The sequence below is a fragment of the Hipposideros armiger genome, unplaced genomic scaffold, assembly GCF_001890085.2.
Source record: "Hipposideros armiger isolate ML-2016 unplaced genomic scaffold, ASM189008v1 scaffold_277, whole genome shotgun sequence".
Lineage (NCBI taxonomy): Eukaryota > Metazoa > Chordata > Mammalia > Chiroptera > Hipposideridae > Hipposideros > Hipposideros armiger.
Genome location: NW_017731627.1, coordinates 2,337,238 through 2,358,328, shown reverse-complemented (window position 1 = coordinate 2,358,328; position 21,091 = coordinate 2,337,238). Strand labels below are relative to the sequence as shown.

Below are 21,091 nucleotides of genomic sequence, written 5' to 3'. Positions count from 1 at the left end.
CAGTGCCCTGGTCTATAAAAAGGTGCTCATTGCTATTACACTGTTATTCCCTGATGCATGCACTTCGTACTCTTGCTCCTCCCGGCTCACCCAGGCCCCAATGTGCATGAGTCCCAGACACACAGGGTACGGGGCTGTCATGAAGAAGGAGTGAGGACACAGGGCCCCAGCGTGTGGCATGGAGGGGCCCTGGGGCCCCAGGCTGGGCAGGGCTGGGGGTTCATTTCACCTGGAGCTGGATGGGGAGTTTGTTGGGGCCGAGAGTGAAGCTGGTGGAGAAGAGCACAGCACACTTCTCCTCAGTGACAGACTCCGTGCCCTTCCGTTCACACCGCTTGATTTTCTTCAGAAGCTGAAGGGTGGGGTGAGGGACAGCGGGACTGAGGACAGAGATTCCTGGGCTCCCAACACCCTCTCCAAGGAGAGTCCCATAGCCTGAGGACTCTTACCCCCCTCCCTGCCTGTCGGCTGTTCCCTGAAGCCCTCACCAGGTTCTTGAACAGGGCAGAGCAACAGTTCCCAGAAACACTGATCTCCAGGGGCACGGTGTTGTTGGTGATTTCCCCAGTGCTTTCTCTGTCAGGGGAAATCAGAGAGTGAGCAGGCTGGACCAGGTGTGGGGGGGAGCTTGAGTCACTGGGTGAATGGCATGGACTTCTGGCTCCAAACTCCATCCCCCCACCTGGGTTCTTAAGGAAGGCATCCCATCTTGGCCAAATCCTGCTGCCCCCACCCCATTCCAGCACTGATGGGACCCTCCCCTTCCACTGCCTTGATCATCCCATGGCCCTCCCTCTCTATCACACAGCTCTTGGAGGTGCCAGTACCCCGGGATCCTCCAGCCTCCACCACCCCAACAGGCCTTCTTCAGCCCCAGCTTACGCTCCAGCCCCAGGCCCCTGGGGCATGCTCAGCTCCCTCGCCTGCTTCTCAGTCACCATGTCAGCCCTGACCAGTGGCAGCTTGGCTGAGGCCCCCAGGAACCGTAAGCCCAGCAGGAATCGAACCCCAGCAGAAAACTTGGTCTGAGTTTTCAGAACCTGGGGGGGCTGCTTCTCCACCAGGAAAGAGCTGGGAGGCGTGAGAAGGACAAAAGAAGAATTAGCGGCTGGGTCCCTCCTGGTGCCCTCCCCACAATTCTCACCCTCTTCCTTCTTTGGGGTCTTCCAGGCTAGGGGCTCACAGGGCATACCTGGTGACAAGGGTTTGCAGGACTTCATCCAGCCGGCTAATCAGTGCTGCCCGGGTCTTGGGCTCAAGCTCCCCACCAGCTGCCCCCACCTCCTGCTGCAGCTGAGAATAAATGTCCACCAGGCTCTCACACCTGGGGGCAGGACAGTGGTCAGGGGGCACAGGATTTAGGCTACCTACTCCAGCCCAGACACCCTACCCTTAAACCTTGGAAGAAAGCAGGATCGTGTACGTGGAGGGGTGGAATAGGCAAGGGGTGTGGTTGCAAGATGCCTGGGCTGAGGGGGTTCTGGGGCCTGCCTTGGCTCTAGATAGGAGGTTCCTTCTCAGTGCCTGGATCCCTTGTGGAACCCCAGCTGCCTCTTTTCCCAGGGCTTTGATACTCAGGTCAGCTGCCAGCACTTACGGTGCTTTTACGCAAACTGAGAGGTGCCCTGCCCAATAGGTCAAACAGAGAAAGGCTTCCTATTCCCCTGGGCACAAGACTTGAAGAGAAAAGCGTGGGTTAGATGAACTCCTGCTGTGCCCCCTTGGGCAGGTGGTGGGCGTACTTGTACAGGATGCGACCTGAACAACAGTGTGCATGGCTCTGCTGGGACCGGCTTCTCTGAGTCTTGGCCCACTCCAAGGCCCTCTCACCTGGCTTTTTCTCTCACACTGGTGGTTCCTCCAGCATAGACAGCAGGTACCCACCCCATTCCACTCCATTCCCCATCAGCCCTGCCCCCACCTCTCCTGTAGTAGCGTCATGCTCTCATCAAAGGGGGCGCCATTCCCTGCCAGCTGCTGCTGCCGTTTCCAAATCTGGATCCTCTTCAGCACCAGGGCCTGGACAGCCTCCAGCTCCCCAACAGTATCCTGCAGCAATAAGTCCAGGGCCTGCGGGCAGGGAGGGCCTGAGCCAGGGCCACGTGCTGCCTCCTCGCCCAGCTCTCCTGATGACAGGGCTATCTTTCTCACCTCTCTGCCATTCCCTTATCCCACCTCAGTCTGTCTCTCTGAGGTCTAATCTCCATTCCCCCACAGATTTGAGATTCCTCAAAGATTGTACTTTGAGCTCAGTCTCCACCTTTCAGTCCATTACTCACCTCACTTGGCTCAGTCCCATGGGCAGGGGTTTGTATCAAGCTGTGCAGAGACACTGAGGGTAAGGGCAGAAATCAGGGGTGCAGACAGATTTGAGGATCAGTCAAGGTTGAAGTCCAAGAGGAGATCACTCCCACACACTCCCCCAGAACCCTCTTAGGGTTCCAGGCCCACGTTCCCACCTTGGCCAGCCTCAGTCCCCTGCTGCAGGGTTTCTTGGAGAAGGTGAATTTCCCCCACTCGGTGCTGCAGCCTCTGCAGGGCCGTGTTAAACTTGAGTTCCTCCTGCTTCCAGTGAAAGGGCATTGGCAGGTGACGGAACTGCACAGGAGGGACAGACGCCAAGAAGTGAATTGTAATATTCTGCCGATTTCGCTCCACTTGGCCTCCACTCCCTAAGGATGCCTGCTGCCATGCCACTTCCCTTGACTCCCCTCGGACAGTTCTTCCTGACCTTTTGGGATCTTCCAGAGATAAAATCAGCTCTTTACTCCTCCATAGACCTCACTACCCTCAGTCCCTCATTTCAAGCCTCAATTCTGAGCTTGGCTTGAGGTTTATTCACTCTGACCCTAGGAACTTCCTGGGACGAGAACACTGAGCCTTTCCTGAAGTTCAAATTCCTTCTAGTTTCTCATGGTTCAGGCTAATGTTCCAGGGAGTTGAGTTGGGGTGGGAGGTGGGGTATCACAATACCTGTTCCATAACTGCTTTTTTCTCCCCTTGAAGTATTTGCCTGAAAATGGCCACCAGCTTCAGGGGGTCCCTCTGATATATGCTCTATAGGAATGAAGGATGATGGACAGGGTTAGCCTGGCTCTTACTCACGTCAGTCTCCTCCTTCAACCCCCATCCACCCCTATTCACACATGCACTAAAAGGCAATACAGCTGTAGAAGTTTTCGTGCATTTGCATGCTTTTAAAATCTAATTTGCATGCTAGCTAACAGCTAACAACAGGAGCACCAATTTACTTCCAGTGTCCAACCAATTTTCTTCCAGCATCCAATCCTCACCCCAGTTCCACTCCAGCCCCATTCCAGCCTTGTCCCCTCCCCTCCTGCCCCCACCTCCAGAGTGCTGATGTGCTGCAAGATGGCACTCCCCTCTCCCTGCTTTCTGGCAGAGGCCTGAAGGTGCTGGATAGTGGCAGAAAGTAGGGTGCTGGCCATGTTGTGACAGAAGACATCTGAGCCAACCAGGAACTCCCTGTGGGAAGATCAGGATGAAGAGGACTTGGGTCAGGGCTTCCTCAGCTCTACTGACCCTCCACCCCACAGCAAACAGCTCAACGGCTCCTTCTCATCCTATTCTCCATCCAGAGCCTCTGCAGCCTTTATCATACCTCTTGTTCCCCAATCTTCCAGCTGTGATGGGAAATGCCCTTGCCCCATCCCTGACCTCCCTCCTCTTTGGTTTAGCCTTTTGAGAGGGTGGGGGACTCCATGTGTCAACATGCACAGTCTGGTTGATGCGGCACAGACTCCCTGCTAAGTCTAGGCCACCATGCATGAAATAATGGGTCCCAAGTCCCAAAATGGAGGAAAGAAAGTCTAATGAAAGGGAAAATGGGTGGGGAGGACATGGGGGACCAGCATGGGGCAAACCAGAACTCACCAGGGCTGGTTCTCCAGCCAGTCACCCAGGAGGTGCCGCAGGTGATGGGGAAAGTCAACATAGAGCCGCTGCAGTTTTTCTGGGGGCATCTGGGAGACCAGCCCCCACAGAGACATGACCTGTTGTTTGGAGGGCATCTGGAGGAAAGGAATAGGTCACTGAGAGGTGCCCAAGAAGGTGGCCTATGTTCTGATGGGGGAGAGGGGGTCACCCCTTGTAGACAGCCCTCCCAGAGACCATCCCCGCCACTACTCACAGCCAGACCACCTTAAACTAGGGACATCTTTGGTTGGTACCTGAGACAAGGGGATCCCCTCACTGTAGACACAGGGGTGATAGGATGGGAAGAAGTGAGCTGCAGCCAGAGAGGTGGGGAGACAGGTGAGATCGGGCAGTAGGGAAAGCTCTTTGAGAGAAGCCAGGGGACGTGGGTTGCATCTGTAGACCTGGCTTTGGTACTGTGGGCAAGAAACCTCCCTCTGTGTGCCTCAGTCTTCTCATCTATAAAATATGAGGCTTGGATAAGTGCTGAACTTTCCAGGCTTTTTAACGCAGTAAACAATTTTAATCTGTGGAATCCTAATTACATAAAAAGTATAAAATTGGAGTTTCTATGTTGAAAGCAAGTATGGTAGGCCTGGAACTTTACTGCTTCTAATTGTCTCTCCCCATGTCCTGACCCCAAAGGTGTCCTTAAGAAGCCCCTCACAATTCCAAGTTCCCATGAGATAATTTGAAAACTAGCCAGCTAGATGATGAAGAAGAGGATGTAGAACAATAATAGCTACCGTTTACTAAGCACTTACTATGTAAGTGCTCATTACAGCCTCACAATTTTTAAAATATATAATTATACCCTTTCATAGATGAAGAAACTGAGTTTCAAGGGGGCAAGACCACATGGCGAGTTGGAAATCAGGATCTGAATCTGAATGGGGGTTGACCACCATATTGTATTGTTAGGATCCCTTCCAGATCCAAATCCCATCATCCTAAGAGGAGTGTGCTGAAGGAGGAGAGTTGAAGAAGGCGTGATCAAGCAAAGGGGAAAGTAGAGAGAACTCATCAAGAAGGTGAGAGAGAATGAAGAAAAAGTGGCTAATAAGCGTGGAGTGAAGAGCCTAGAAGAGGGAGAGAGGAAGCTAGAGGCTTGGTTAGAAGGCCAAGGACAGAGAAAAAAAGAGAGAGAGGACAGGAGGAGATGGGAGAAGCAACCCACCCCGTTTCTGGGTGGGTTGCAGAGTCGGGTGGGTAAATCAGTGGTTTCCCAGGGGTCTCTCAGTTCATGTTTCTCGTAATGTCCCTCTCCCAGAGATGAGGGAGAGGAAGGGGTTGGAAACTCCCTGGGCATCCCCCAACCCAGTAACCCCAAATCTTCCTGTTGTGCTTTTAGCCTCCCCCTTCTCCCAGGACTCCCGAAGAGAAGGAGAACAGAGGATCCCTTTCTCTGGAGACTTCTGCTTCAAGACCTACTCACCCAGTCCCAGTCCTCCCCAGCTCTTTTCGCCCAAAAGCAGAATCTTCCCTGCTCCTGCTCAGGGTCCTCCAATTGGCCTTTCTTTATCCCTCTATTTTGGGGGGCACCTTTTGGTCTGTCTTTGAAATTCAAGAGAGGACTCCATTCCTCTCTCCTCTCTTCCACTCGTGTTTCTCTTGGTGCTCAGACCTTTGACCCTCTACCCTTACCCTATTGAGGACTGAGGCCATCCTTATCGTTAAGCCATAGACAACCCCGCTTTCTTCTATATCCCCATGTTGAGTGACCAGCCTCCTGGCCTGGCTCTAGTTTCAAATCTTCTTCCCCACTCCATCCCAGACATCAGGAGGCCACACTTTCCCCCATTCCCACCCAATAACAAAGCTGAGTCCTTGGCTTGTCAGAACAAAAGCACCACCTGCTTCAAGGCCCCTAAAAACTGGAAGGGACACGGAGGAGCCACAGCATGAGGGGGTGGGGCCAGTATTTCCTTCCCAACCGGGAAGAAAAGCTCGACGTTCAGGCAGGGTTCTTATTACTCACTTCGTGGCCTAAACGTGATCACCTCAACCCTTACATTTCTGACCGTGGGACCACAGGATCAAAAGTCAAAAGAGCTTCTCTGAGTTGCCTAATGTGTGTTTGTGGCGGTGGGGGCGGGGAGAGGGTGCAGGGAGGCGGAGCCAGTTCAGCACGAGGAGGGTTAACACCGCGCCGCTGGGAAATCTCGGCGTCTACAGCAGCCAAGCGTGGAGCACTTTTGAGGGGGAAATTCCCCCTCCTCTGGGGCACCATGAGGTCTATATCTGGGGCTCACTTATCCCCAGTTCCTGAACAGGAATCTGGGTAGGGGAACAGGACAGGGGTTTGTCGAAAACCCACTGCCCTCTGGCATCAACCTTCTAGGGAGGGGCAACCACTTCCCCCCACACACACCCAGCAGGCAGAGGGACACCAGCTTGCCTTCTTTTCCCAGTCTTTACTTGTCCCTGGATGTGTGGGGGCAGGGGTGTGGAAAAAGTGACCCATGAGGGGGAGGTGGGAGTGCTGGGCCTGTACCCATCCCAGATTCCTCTTCGATTCGAAACTGCCCAAACCCAGTACCACCAGCTACTAACACCAGCTGAAACAATTTCTTGGGGACCATCCACCCCGCCCAGGGAAGGATCCTGAGGGCCCCCCCGCTAATTAATTCACACCCTCTCCTCATACACTGATAGTCAGAGGCCCCCACCCTCCCATCGTCAGAACCATCCCCTCACCTTGGTAACCCCTCTGCTGTCTTCTCCCTCTCTCAGCGGGCACTGCCAGGCCCCATGGGTCTGTAGCTCTGTCCAGCGAGTTCAGGGCTGGCCCTGCTAGCACCCGCCCTCCGCCATCACCACCAAAAAGAAAAAATACACACACACACAGACACACAGACACACAGACACACACACACACACACACACACACACACACACACACAAAATCCTCTCCCGTCCTTCCTCCTCAGTATAAGCAGTGGCTGCCCCAGCCTGCTGTTTCCGGCTTCTCTGTCTACCCAGGTCCCTCCCTGGAGCTCTGACGACACAGAGAAGAGAAAGTAGGCTGGAGGAGGAAGAGGAAGAAAGTGGGGTGAGCGTATGTGCCGCCTGTGCCGGGTGGGGGGAGCCAGGACCGGGGCTCAGGGTCCTGGGGCCAGGCTGGAGAGGAGGCTGACCCACACTTACTCTGTTTCCTCAAAAGCAATAAACTTTCCTCCAGAAAGTCACCTAATGTCAAGCAAAGACATGTTCCCCCAACTGCCTCTCCCATACTCAAACTTTTGCAGGGTCCCTGGGGTTTGGGCTCCGGAGGGACTGGGCTCCCCGGGGCCTCTGGGAAAGCAGATCCCTCTGGGCTCTGGGCTCCCTCCAGTGGAGGACCCTGAAAAGCAGCAGGGAGCCTGAAGTCGGAACGCCTAGGTCCCCCTCCCTTCTTGGCAGAGAAAGCTTTAGAGGTCTCATGACCACTGATGGGAGGGAGTAGGGGGACCCCAAGTTCAGAATTCTGGAAGACTCCAGGAGTGCCTCAGACTGACCGTCTCTGCCCCCGCCTCACAGGGCGCTATTCCTCAGACCCTGGTGGGAGTCAGCACAAGCTGAAGTTGCTGCCTGCAGATTCCCAAGGGACAAGTTGGACTATGAATCTGCTGTGCAGCCTTGGTGAAGTTCCTGTTTCTGGGGTAAACACTGAGTGAGACACACCCAGAAAAAAACACACATGCACAACTTCCCCAGCCACAAGGCCACACACACACACACACACACACACACATGCTTATACACGTGCGGGCAGGCTCATAGACATGTCAGCACTCAGAGCCACATGCAGTCACAGGGAGCCACACATATACACAAGGCTTGTTCAGCTTCTGAGTCATCATCATAACTAGTGGATGTTTTCTGCAGCTTTTGCTGGAGGAGGAGCTGAAGGAGGCCAAGGGACCCAGAGAGGCCTTCACACTCCCAAACCTGAGAGACAAAGTGTGTGGAAAGGGTGGTCTCTGGGGGGAACTTGGGAGGTGGGCGGAGGTTTCTACGCTCCTCTCACCCGAGACAGGGCTGGGCTGAGGGACCAAAGCTAGGCCTATGCTGCCCCCTGGTGCCTGAACTGATTCCCAGAACCCAGCTCCTCGGCCTCCCACCCCATGTGGATAAACAAGTGTGTCCAAGAGTGCATGGGTGTGTGGCCCAGCCGGGCAACAGGGTACCAGTTAAGATCTGGGACTCTGGAGACAGGCCACTTGGGTTCAAATCCTGCCAACACTGCTAACTGCACAGCTTTGGGTGATTTACTCTTTGTGCTTTAGTTCTGTCATCTGTAAAATGGAACAAATAATAGTCTTAACTGATAAGGTTGTGAGAGTGAAATACGATAATACATGTGAAGGATTAGAACAGTGCCTGGCACTAGTAAATGTTAGGCACTATTTTCATGGCCCAGAATAAACCAAACATGAGGAAGGCAACAGAGCCTCCATCCTACACAGGGGTCCCTGGGTTTGGGGATAATAGCTCCACAAAGACAGAGCCTATTAGAGGTATGTGTGTTTATGTGTTTATTGAGTCTGAAAGGCAGCGAATTGAAGAGGAGGGGGAGCAGAGGTGAAGATGACCAGCAGGGAATCTGTCTTAGAATCACGGTGTATGCAGTTTGTATGTGCTCCCAGGTGCCCATGCTGCCTGCAGACATTCACAGACAGTGGCTGAATTCAGGCTTCAGCATCTAAGGGTCTTAGAAAGTCCAAGCTCCCCAGAACTTTGGCAAGAGGAGGGGAGGAGTGAATGCAGTCTCTGACTTTTCCTCCTTTTGGGGGGTAGGAAGATGAGGAACAAATACTGGTAGGAAAACAATATTTACTGTCATCCTCTCTAATTGATTGCACCAATGGGGACACTGCAATGTCATGAAAAGAACTCATAATTTAGAGGCAAATCTGGTTTGGGTCTGACTCCACTTTGTGTCAACCCCTCAAATGAAGACAATAATTACATCTACTTTACATAGCCTAGACTAGGGTGCAAAATTTAAGGAAGCACTCATCTTCAGGTCGTGCAATTAAAGGGTTGGCTAGACTTTCAGTAATGACACCCCTACTTGCACAACCCTGAGAATGAGTGCTTTACTTGCTTCACCCTCCTCTGGGTCCTTCCACCCCACCAAATAGTTATTAAGATTGCATGAGAGAAAACATAGGAAAACAGAACTTTTGGGTCTGTGAACTGCAACAACCTAGTTGAGTCACAAAATCAAATTCGTGAGTGTATTTGTTTGCTAGGGTTGCCACAACAGAGCACCACAAGCTGCATGGCTTAAACAATAGAAATTTATTGTCTCACAGTACTAGAGGCTAGAAGTCCAAGATCACAGTATTGGCAGAGTTAGTCTCTTCTGAGGGCTGTGAGAGAGAATCAGTTCCAGGCCTCTGTCCTTGATTTGTAGATGGCCATCTTCATGTTTATATGGTGTTCTCCCTATGTGCGAGTCTGTCTCCAAATTTCCTTTTTTCTAAGGACACCAGTCAGATTGGATTTGAGCCCACCCTAAGGACTTCATTTTAACTTGATTACCTCTGTAAAGACCCCATCTCCAAATTAGGTCACATCCTGAGGTACTGGGGGTACCTCATATGAATATGAATTTTTGAGGGACATAGGAATTCAACATATAATATGTGAATTTTCAAGAGACACATTTCAACCCATAATAGTGAATCTTGACCATCACTTTTTAAAAACAAAGTAGAATAGAAAATACCAGAATGCATCATACAAAGTAAGGATAAGTAGTGTCTAATGAAACTTGTTTCAGTTTTATATGTGTATCTGAGTTTTAGGTCTTGATGTAAAAGACACTTTTTAGTGCAGGTTGAGATTTTTTAAAAAGCATGCGGATGTTGGTAATCATCACAAATCCCCCCTTTGCATTGCTTTTGGGTTTTTTGTTTGTTTTTTTTAAGCTGAGCCATCTTGCCACCTGTTGGCAGCTCAGCGGCAGCTCAGCTCAGGCTGTGAATAGAACCAGCGACCATGTTGCTCAGAGCTTGCACTCTTGGGCAAGCTCTTAACCAACTGAGCCACTCGGTGGGCCCTGCATTGCCTTTTAATTGTTTTATGGGTACATCCTTCTTCTCTGACTAGAACATAAGCTCCCGGAAAGCCCGGACTCATATCATCCTGTAAACACTGCTGTGTAGCTAGAAAAGACAACATTCTTTCTTACTAGTAAATACAAGGACTACCATTTACTGAATGTTTACTGTGTACCTGGCAATGGGCTAAATGTTTTACAAATACCCCCTTATATAAGGACTAAACTTGGTGATGAATTGATGGCAGGAACTCAGTACATTTCACAGACAAGAGGAGTGGGTGCCATGTTCAAGAGCCCTGGGCAGCAGGCTGGGATTTGTGGAGAATGAGGGACAGAAGGAAAAGGTCACTGAAGAAGTGTGGGAAGCAGAGGTGGGCCCCTAGCCAGCTCTGTTTCCCAGGCGTTTGTCATTGTCCCCAGATTTCCATCTTAATACTAACTCACCATTTAGATTACACAGAGACGCTCAGTTGGAAACTTCCTAGTTTCCTACTCTCTACCAACAGACATATTCATCATCACCTGCACCCTCCCTCAGGCTCAGAAGAGGGGGTGTCTGTGTCCCTGCCCCTGCCCAAGGTATGTTCTTCCACCTGTGCTCAAGGCCCCTCCCTTCTGCTTCTCCAGGCACTGTTGCATTCATTGTCTCCTGGATCCTTCAAATCTCCAACCTCTCATTCTCTAATCATTACAACTCTTTACCCTCAGCATATAAACCTGTTCAAATTGCTCCCACCTTTAAAAAAGTAAAATGAAACTGGTAGCAAGCAAACAAAACCAATCTGCCCAGAATATATGCCCAGTTAAATTTAACAAAAATTTGTTAGATGTCTGTTCTCAGGCTCTTAGAGCTGAGAGGGGGAATCCAATTCGTTAACAATGATACTACAGGATAATGGGAGCTGTCATTCCAATGAAGCACAAGGTGCCATGGAAGCATATAGGAGGGGCACCTAAACTAGGTAGAGGATAGGGGAGATCAGGGAGGTCTTCCTGGAGGAGGTGATGCCCAAATTGAACCTTGAAGGAAAACTAGGAGTTATTCAGGCAAAGAACAAGAGAAGAGTTAAACCAGGAAGAGGGTCTACTATGTGCAAAAGCATGGATATTATGGGAACATGGTACCTCTGGAAACAGGTAGGAGTAGTTTGGCAATGGGGAGCATTAGAGGATTTAGGGCAAGTAAGTAATATGATGATATTTAGTAGGCAAACCACCCTAGCTATAGTGTGGAGGATGGATTTAAAGTATAAGTCTGAAGCCAGGAGAATAGTTCAGATGGAGGAGACCACTTGGTGGAGTACAGGTGAAGCAGTGTGGAATCAAGTCTGGTCAGGAAGAAAAATAAAAATATGAGGAGCCAATGGGTAAGGAAAGAATAGAGTTAAGGAACTGGAAGTCTCAACAGACCTAAAGACCCGCTTTCTTGGGAGCCAGGGAGAGAAAAAGCCAGTGGGCTGGAATATTGTGTTCAGAAACAAGGGGTTGAGATTTCAGTCCAGCTCTCCCGGGAGGGTGTGGTACAGGTTGCCGATATTGGAGTAAGCGGCTATGGCAACGTGGAGGTGAGTCATCAGAGTTGAGGAGGGCAAGGAACCAGGAGGCCAGGGTACTGCTGGACTCCCTGCATATAAACACTGAAGCATTCTGAGGTGCACAGGAAGACAGTGAGTCAGATGCCAAAGTCTTCAAGGACTGTGGGCAAGTGACCAGGACATCAGTGGATTATGGCAAAATAACTAACGTTTAGTGAGGGTTTATGCGTTACTTCAGTTCTTACTTTAAAAACATCTAAGCTCTGTATATTTTATCCTACAACAATACTATGAACTATGGGCCCAAAATGGTAGCTACTAACCATATGTGGCTATTTAATTTTAATGTAAAAATTCAATTTCTCAGATGCAGCAGCCACATTTCAAGTGCACAATAATCACATATGGCTAATGGCTATTATATTAGCACAGACATGGGATATTTCTACCATCACAGAAAGTTCTATTGGATAGTGCTGATAGCCTCATTTTTACATATGAGGAAATTGCAGTGTGGAAAGGTTAAGAAACCTACCCAAGGCCAAAGGGATGGCAATTGAGCTGGAATTTGAATCCAGTTAGTCTGGTGCAAGCACTATTGCCCTTAAGCTGCATGCTACACATTTTCTCAATGGAAGGTGAAATAGCTGGCTCTTAAAGAAAGAGGAATTTATATGACTATCAGGGCAAGCACTGATGGTGCCTACACAGCAGCAAACCTTTCTCCCTTGCTGGAAAAGGCTGGATTTTGAACAGGTGTTCCCCTCCCATGCATTCAGAGAATTAATCTTATTGACCTAGTCTATCACAGTATTTCCATTCCCCTGGCCAATACGACCTTAGGGGCTCTTGGGAAAGATTTTGTTCTTCTTTAATGTCAAGTCCATACGTGAGGATTGGAACAGCTGCACACATGTTGCAACTGGGAGGAGAGATACCATTAGCCACTGAGGATAGGGTAGCAGTTCAAAGAGATAGAAAACTCTCATTGAATCAACCTGCCCTGGACCAGCTCTTGACTTCCTCATTGTTCAGTCTACTTTAATCAGGTCTTCTGTTACTTGCTGCTGGACGCATCCCTAATTGAGATCTTGATGGAGCCGTACTGCCTATAGGAAATGAAAAGCCCAGAGCAGGCTGACTGCCCATGCTCCCACCACCACTTGTCTTGTGCACTTGGAAGAATAAGTGCTATCTCTTGTTGGGAAAGGCCCAGGAAGGCAGTTTCTAGGCTCTCAGCCTCACATGGAAAGGTGCTGGCTCAGTTATTAGATGGCCATCAGCTGTAACCAGTTGGCCATTAGCTGCTATTGTTTTGCATATAACTGCCGGGGCTGCAGTTAACAAGTGTGGATGTCTGGATGGTGCAGATCCTGTGGATACTACTTCCTGTGTCTCAGCAGGCCGCCAGTGAGACTGTGGTGCAGGAAGACCCCTTGTTGGGGTATTGATGGATGTTTGCTACTCGTGTCTCGACCAGCCGTCATTGAGAATATAATATAGTGGTATGAACCCATCTGTGGCTCTGTTGTTGTTCCTTTTCAGCCTCACCGAATCCTGCATTCATTGGCCGGGAGCTGAGCCCCAGCATGACATCTCTTTAAAGGAAGAGTATCCTCAGGGAAGAACCACGTTTCATTTTTTTTTTTTTCTAGCTGAGCCATCCTGCTACCTGTTGGCAGCTCAGCGGCTGCTCAGCTCAGGCTGGACTCGAACCGCTGTTGCTCAGAGCTCAAACTCTTGAGCGAGCTCTTAACCAACTGAGCCACTTGGCCGGCCCAAGAACCACGTTTCAGACAAGCAAAGTGGAGCAAGGACAATCTGAGCCCAGGGCTTTGTGCAAGGACGAGGGTGGGAAGCAGTATAAGGGTGGTCACGAAGAGGAAGCGCTGGACTGAGTGGAGAAGGGTAGACGCCTATTGAGGCCTGCCAAGGATGACAGGATGTGAGCAAAGGGGGTGGGGGGGTCAGCTGATCTCAAGGTTCCAAATGAAGCCCTGGGCTTGTCAGAGGCTTACTGTGGCCAACAGACCTTCACCTCACAGAAGGACAAGTAGCAGCTCTGGTGGGTGGGCAAAGTCAAGCATTTCTGGATAGAGCCAGCTGTGGTTAGGATTGAGACTCCGCAAGGAAATTCCAGCCCTCTAACTAGCACTCTAATTACCATCTTCTCTCTCTCTCTCTCTCTCTCTCTCTCTCTCTCTTCCCCTATGAAGCCAAGTTTCTTGGGAACGTTAGTCACACTCAGTCTTTCCTCCCTCACCTCCTCAGTGCGCTGCCCCCACTAGTCCAATGAAACTGTCCTGGCCCATGTCACACATGCCCTCCTATGTGACGAGAATGATGGTCTGTCCCTGCCGTTCTCTCGCTGGACTCTCAGCAGTATTCCACAGTGTTAGCCACTCTCGAGTAAGCTCTACCCCTGTTGGTTTTCATGGCCCCTCTCTCCTGGTCGTCCTCCTACCTCCCTGGGTGCTCCCTCTCAGTCTCCTGTCTTCACTGGCAACTCTTCCCGTGTAATCTCGTCCACACCCAAGGCTGCAGCATCCCAGAAGCAAAGCAATATAATATGGTGGTTAAAGCCATGGCCTCTGAAGCCAGGCCACCTGGATTCAAATCCCTGCCCTACCACTTGGTTGTTGCATGACATTCAACCCCCTATCAAGATGCAGATCATTATTTTCATCATAGCCCCATCCCTAGGGGAGCTACTGTTCTGATGTTTTTTACATCGTAGATTAATTAGTTTTGTCTGTTCAAGAATTCATATAAATGGAATAAAACAGGATATGCTTTTATGTCTGGCTTCTTTTATTCACCATGTTTGGAGATTCATCCATGTTGTTGTGTATATCCTGTCATTTGTGTAGTTTTTTATTACTAAGTGGTATCCCATTGTTGAGATGTACCACAATTTGTTTATCCTTTTTTACAATGATACACACCTGGGCTGTAGCCAGTTTTGGGCTATTATGAAGAAAACTGCTGTGAACATTCATTCATCTTCCAGTCTTTGTATGAGCATGTTTTCATTTCTTTTGACTAAATAACTAGGAGTATCATTGCTGGGTCATAGGGTAGGTATACTTAGTTTTATAAAAAACTGTTACATATTGTTCCAAATCGATAGTACAGTTTACATTCCAACACAGTGAGTTTCCGGTCTCACTAACATTTGGCATTGTCAGTTTTTTAAAGTTTAACCATTTTGGTGAGAGATAATTGGAAAATTATCTCACTGTGGTCTTCATTTGCATTTTCTTAATGACTAAAGATATTGAACACTTTTCATATGTTTATTGGCCATTCATATTTTTGTTTAGTTTTAACATAACTTTTTTTTCTTTTTTCTTAAATTGGGGAATTGGGGAAGGGGAACAGCCAAGTTGTTGTCCTTCAACCTTAGTTGTGGAGGGTGCAGCTAGCTCAGCTCCAAGTCCAGTCACCATCCGGCCGCCTGTCGGCAGCTCAGCTTAAGGTGCCCTGTTTAATCTTAGTTGCGGGTGGGCGTAGCCCACCATCCCATGCGGGAGTCCAACCGGCAACTTTGTTGTTAGGAGCACGTGCTCTCACTAGCTGAGCCATCTGGCCACCTGTTGGCAACTCAGTTCCAGTGCAGCTCACTGGCCCATGTGGGAATCAAACCGGTGACCCTGTTGCTCAGAGCTCACGCTCCTAACCAACTGAGCCACTTGGCCGGTCCCATTCATTCATATGTTCTTTTGTGAAGTATCTGCTCAAATCTTTTGTTCATTTTTTAAAAATTGGGTTGTCTTTCTATTACTGTGTTATAGCAATTATATACATATATATATATATGTGTGTGTGTGTGTGTGTGTGTGTGTGTGTGTATATATATATACACACACACACACACACACACACATATCTTGGATACCAGTCCTTTGTCAGATCAATATTTTGCTTACCTTTATGGCTTATTTGTTTTTTTTCTTAATGGTGTCTTTTGACAAATAAGTGTTTTAAATTATGATGTTTATCATTTTTTTCTTTTGTGGTTACTGTTTTATATGATTTAAGAAAATTTTGCCTACCTCCAAGTCATGAAGATATTCATAATTTTAACCGTCATGGCTTAGATCTATGAGCCATCTTGAATTAATTTTTGCATATAGTATGAAATAGGAGTCAAAGTTCACTTATTTCTCTCATATGGATATTCAGTTGTTCCAGCACCATTTGTTGGAGAGACAGTCCTTTCCCCAGTGGATTGCTTTGATACCTTTGTCAAAATCAAATGACATTTAAGTGTGAGTCTATTTCTGGCCCTCTGTTCTGTTCCATGGGTCTGTTTGTTGATCCTTATGCCAGTACCACATTGTCTTGATTACTGTAGCTTACAAGCCTTGAAGTGGTGTAACTCTTCCAGTTTGGGGGTTTTAAATTTTATTGTTGTTGTTGTTGTTGTTATTATTATTATTATTTAGCATTGGGACTTTAAAAACTCCCCATGTGATTCCAATATGCAGCCCAAATTTGAAAACTTTGAGAACATTCTAATGTGAGTCAACTTTCCAGACCCAGCTTTCTCTATCTCTGTCCTCTAGACCAGGGGTCAGCAAACTTTTGAGATGGAAGAGCCAACCCTGTCCCTCGAAGCTTTGTGAGACCTATAGAACAAATGAAATCACCATTATGTGAATAATATCCTTTAAACATTTTGAATGAAACTATGATAGTTTTATTTTCATTTTCAGAGCAACGTGTATGTACCCAAAGAGCCGCGTGTGGCTCGCGAGCTGCAGTTTGTCGACCGACCCCTGCTCTAGGACAACATGACCCTAATTAGTGTACTTGGTCCTACTTCCCTAGAGGAATCCTCTTCCTCTCCAGCTCTATGGCTGATGCATTAAGGACTTCCTCATTTTTTTCACCTGGCTCCCCACTGTTTCTGGGGAAAAAAAAAAATCTAAATCCTTAGTGTGGCTAAAATCACCCTTTGTATTTAGGCTCCCTGATCTTCATCCATTACCCTCCCCAATAAGTACTTTAAACTTCAGCCACATCATATCAGTCATTCCTCAAATGCTTTGAACTTCCTCGTGCCTCCATGCCTTTGCCTGTCCGCCGGCCCAAAACACATTTTTCTCCTGTCATTGCTTGCCATTTCCTTCTTTTCTTTCAACATGTAGCCTGGCATCATTTACCCTGCTCCACTTTGACCCCCCTCTTATCTGGAATAAGTATCCTGCCCTGGTTTCCATGGCCCTCTGTGCTTGCCTTTATCGTAGGCAGTAAGGTACTGTGTTGTAATTGTTAATCATCTTGTTGTACAGCCCCCCTGGTCTGTATGCTTCTTGAAGGCTGAAACTATGTGTTTCTATCTCTTGTCCCTAATGCCTAGCAATGTGCCCTGCACATATGAGGTACTTAATAAATGTTTATTCAGTCTATGAAAACTGGCCTCCAATCTGCATTGTAATTTGGGGCAGATTCCTTAATCTCTCTGAGCCTCTATTTCCCTATCTACAAACTGAAAATAACACCTTTGTCACAAGGTGGTTATGAGACTCAAGTGAGCTAATCCATGTAAAATCCATTGCGTGGACTTGGTACATGGAAAGTGCCAAGTAAATCTTGGTTCTCTTCCCACCTTTCCATCAGACCCTTCAGAGACACCCTCCCATTTACACTTCGTTAGCTGCCCACTAGGTGGTGTCAGTCTATGGCCTGACATTCAGTCCCAGAGTTTCCCCCTTAATGCCCCATTCCAGTGCCTGTTACACTCAGACAGGAAAAGGAGATGTTTAATGATTTGCGGGGAGATCCAAAAAAGGAGATATCCTCTCCCACACCAACTTCTTTGCCAATGTCACCATTCTAGGTATCCCGATTATGGATTGCAGAGAATTCTTCCTTGATTTCCCACTATTTTCCATACAAGGATTTGAAGATGGAAAAAGCTTCTTAACACATTCAGGATGGGGCATTTAAATGTATAGACACAAATCTGTGTCACCGGTCCACAATGTGTTAAGAATAGAAGTGGGAGAAGAAACTGGAGACAAAGAGGGATTGCATAATGAGTGCTATAGGAGAAACACGGAGAAGATGCTTACAGTCACATCCCGTTGGACGGGAATTAATTTTGATTGTCTCCTCAACCAGCACAGGCACCCCTAGTCCAACACTCTTGCCAGTATCCCCACCATCAATTGAGAGCTCCTAACAGTGGGTGGATCCAAAGAAGTAAAAGACATGGACAACCCTGCCCTTAAGGAGTTTATGGCCTGGTAGTGGACACAGACCAGGCAAAATTAAGTGCTAATGTCTAGGTAATGAGGCTATCTTGAGTGCCAGTTTGGAACAGGAGAGATGGGCAGAGTGAGAATTAACAGGAAAGCTTTTCTGAAGAGGGTAGGGAGGAGCTGGGAGAACACTATAATTAAAGGCTCAGGTAGAAATATGCATTCTCTCGTCTTATTGAGACACCCTCAGCAGTTTACATACTGCAAGTAACCGAAGTACCCAACAACCCCGAAAGATAGTGGAGATTCCAAGTAGCCAATATAAAAAGTGAGCTTGATGTGTGTGTACAATATGGAAAGGGATCAAGACAAGTTAATTGAAAAAAAGCAAGTTACAGAACAGTATATATTGTATGAGCTCATTTGTGGTTTTAAAGGATGTTTATATATATTTATCATTAAAAAATAAAAATAGGGCTGGCCGAGTGGCTCAGTTGGTTAAGAGCTCACTCAAGAGTTTGAGCTCTGAGCAACAGCAGTTCAATGCCCGGCCCAAGCTGAGTTGCCGCTGAGCTGCCAAAAGGTGGCAGGATGGCTCAGCTAAAAAAAAGAATCATAAAAATAAATAAATAAATAAATAAATAAATAAATAAAAATAAAAACTTCTTGGAAGGAGACCCATGGAACTCTCAGTAGTGGTTACTGTAAGGTTGGAACTGAAGAACGAGTGTGGAGAACAGCAAATTTACTTTTCACCCTGTACCTTCCTATACTCTGAGGGGTTTTTTTAAAAGATTTTATTGGGGAATTGGGGGAGGGGAGCAGCGCTGGGGAATCAGGGAAGGGGAACAGACAAGTTGCTATCCTTTTGTTCTTCAGTCTAGCTGTGGAGGACGTCACTTCACTGTCCCATGTTGGTATTGTCATTGCGCTCTTCCCAGGTGAGGCAGCTGCTCGCAGGCCATTGGACGGCTGCTCACAGCGGCTCATGGCAGCTCACGCCAGCTGCCGGCCAGCCCCACTGCAGCCTATACCGCTGGCAACTCACTGGCAGCCCAGCTCTAGGTCGAGCTGTTGTTCACCATCTTAGCTGTAGAGGGCGCAGCGTCACTGGCCCTCATGTGGGATCCGAACCGGGGCCCTGCTGCTCAGAGCTGATGTCCCAAGCCAACTCCTAACCAATGCGCCACTCAGCCAGCCCTACTCTGAGTTTTTTTTAGCCACTATTACCATTTGTTTATAATACAAAGTTAATAAAAATAAATATACATTCACATTCAGGAACTAGTAAGGGTTGGGAGGTAGCAAGTGGAAGTGTTGACATGCTGTCTGAGGCCAGATTCTGGATGGCCATGACTGGGAAAAGGAGTTCCCATTTGATTCAGTTATCTACAGACACCCAGTAAAGATTCACCAGCCAGGAAGAGACTAAACAGGGAAAGCAGATTTAGGAAGAATTACCTGTATGTAAAGTAGGTATCAGGGAGAGAAATGAGACTCCCCCTTCATTAGCTACATATGGTCACTCCAGCTAGCCTTTTCTTTTTGAAGCTGTCTGAAATCTGTTTCAATCTGATTTCACTTGGACCACAATATTGGGAGTCCTGAGAGAGGAAGGAACCTAGTAGGCATTCATTAACAACATTTAGAACATCCCTGCCATGTGCCTGTTGCTGTGTTAGTCGATGAGGGCTGGATAAAAGGATGAATAAGTCCCAACCATGCCTGAAAAAATTCTGCAGTGGAAAATGGAGGAAATCTGAGCTCGATTTCAAAGGGAAAAAATGACAGGCCTTGAGCATAGGCTTGCAAGATTGGATATAGTTGGCAAAGAGTCTGAGGTTTCTAGCCTGGGAAACTAAAGGCAGGTGGCCTTGGCCCTGAGCAATGTGAGCCAAGGAAGCTCTGGTTTGGGGGAACGGTCAGGTTCCCTCTGGATTCCTCCCCACTGCCATCAACTGACAAGTCCTCCATGCTGCTCTGCTTTCTGCCAGGGACAGACTGGAGTGAGGACTTGGGGCCCTTCCTTGACAAGAATTTTAAAAGGGAGAAGCGTGGTGTAGCCCACTCTCATCCCTAACGTCAATTTCTAGCAGCCAAGATTGCCTGCTGTCTCCCTGAACTCTGGCACGAGTGAGACAGCCAGGTTACAGCCTTAAAACGCTGCCCAGAAGGGGGCAGTGGCCAGAAGCACATTCATCGGGCTCTGGAAACCTCCGGGCGCCTTCTGGACTCAAAGTAGCATTCCGGTACAGGCTCAGTCAGAGCCGGGACAAAGGTCCCGCGCTCCTTAGACACCTCCTTAGAACTCGAGTCCAGAGTCCCTCATCTTATTCCAAATCCCTGTTTGCTCGGAATCTAAAACCTCGACTTGGTGAGAAGCCAGTCAGAAGGTATAAAAAAACAAAACACCGAAGAAAAAAAATAAATGAGTCCCGACCTCTTGGGGCGAAGAGGGGTGGCCCTTCCTCAACCCCACCCGCTGGTGACTCACCTCCCTCCAAACCAGAGACTGCCCCTCCCGCGCCCGATGCCAGGCGACCAGGGTGGGGCGGGTACTAAGGTGGGCTCCATCTCCAAGTCCCAGGCGGGCAGACAAGCTCCGGCGTGTCCCCGCGGGTGTCCCTGTTTACTCCAAGCCCTGGAGCGAGGTGGGGGCGGGCCCTCGCGGCCCCTCCCCTACCCCGCCCCCCTCCGCCGCAGGCCCCAGTCCTAGTCCCAGTCTTACAAAGTCTCCAAATCAAAGCTCAGCCTTTCCCTGTATCTTCCCTGCAGACTGGCGGCCCCTGCCCCCACCCCAGGCAGGCGAAGCACAGTGCAGGTTCTCCGTGGAAATCAGGCCTCGGCCCAGATTTGGATCCCCACGTCTTGGAGCCCCAGACCCAGCCAGAAATCCTAGGGCATGACACCGAGTTTCAAAGAGAAGCCGCTCCGCTCTCCTTGCCCACTGCCCAATCCCCCATGTCCCTTCAGCAATCTGCAGCGTGGGGGAGAAAGGCCCAGTTAGAGGAGAAGGCGCTCCTGGCCCCAAATCAGCTAGCGACGCCCGGATCCCCCCACTCTAGAACCGCTGGCCAGAGCTCCAAATCTCGTAGCTGCTCAGACACCCCCTCCCCAGGGCAGCGCGCCAAATCTGCGCATGCGCACTCACAGGACTGCCGCGTAGCTCTTTCTCCCCCCCCCTTTTTTTCTTTCCCCGCCCCTTCTCTCCCTCCCTCCTCTACCCGTCCCCTCCCTCTCCCCCACCTCAGCCCGCCCCGCGGCACCTCTGTCCGGGGAACTGTGGTGCGAGCTCCAGGCCCTTGCACTGAGGAGGCGGAAACGAGGGGAGCCCCCAGAGCTCCATCAGGCCCCTTCCA

General features: G+C 49.0%; 1 protein-coding gene across 7 annotated transcripts in view; it reads right to left on the bottom strand.

Annotated features, from left to right (window-relative positions):
* Positions 1–21,054, bottom strand: part of STAT6 (signal transducer and activator of transcription 6) — a 27,248-nt gene extending 6,194 nt beyond the window's left edge. The window contains exons 1-12 of one of the 7 annotated variants that reach the window (XM_019657576.1): positions 6,634–6,939; positions 4,191–4,395; positions 3,895–4,031; positions 3,348–3,486; positions 2,974–3,057; positions 2,460–2,598; positions 2,280–2,332; positions 1,922–2,070; positions 1,193–1,324; positions 883–1,071; positions 489–576; positions 230–352 (exon numbers count right to left, since the gene is read on the bottom strand). In XM_019657576.1, the coding sequence (XP_019513121.1) occupies positions 230–352; positions 489–576; positions 883–1,071; positions 1,193–1,324; positions 1,922–2,070; positions 2,280–2,332; positions 2,460–2,598; positions 2,974–3,057; positions 3,348–3,486; positions 3,895–4,031 (1,233 nt within the window). In that variant the 5' untranslated portion in view covers positions 4,191–4,395; positions 6,634–6,939. Of the gene's footprint in view, positions 1–229; positions 353–488; positions 577–882; positions 1,072–1,192; positions 1,325–1,921; positions 2,071–2,279; positions 2,333–2,459; positions 2,599–2,973; positions 3,058–3,347; positions 3,487–3,894; positions 4,032–4,190; positions 4,396–5,914; positions 5,940–6,633; positions 6,940–7,433; positions 7,513–20,998 lie in introns of those variants that run through there. The other 6 variants (XM_019657577.1, XM_019657578.1, XM_019657575.1 and 3 more) reach the window with 6 other exon arrangements.
* Between the last annotated feature and the right edge of the window lie 37 nt (positions 21,055–21,091).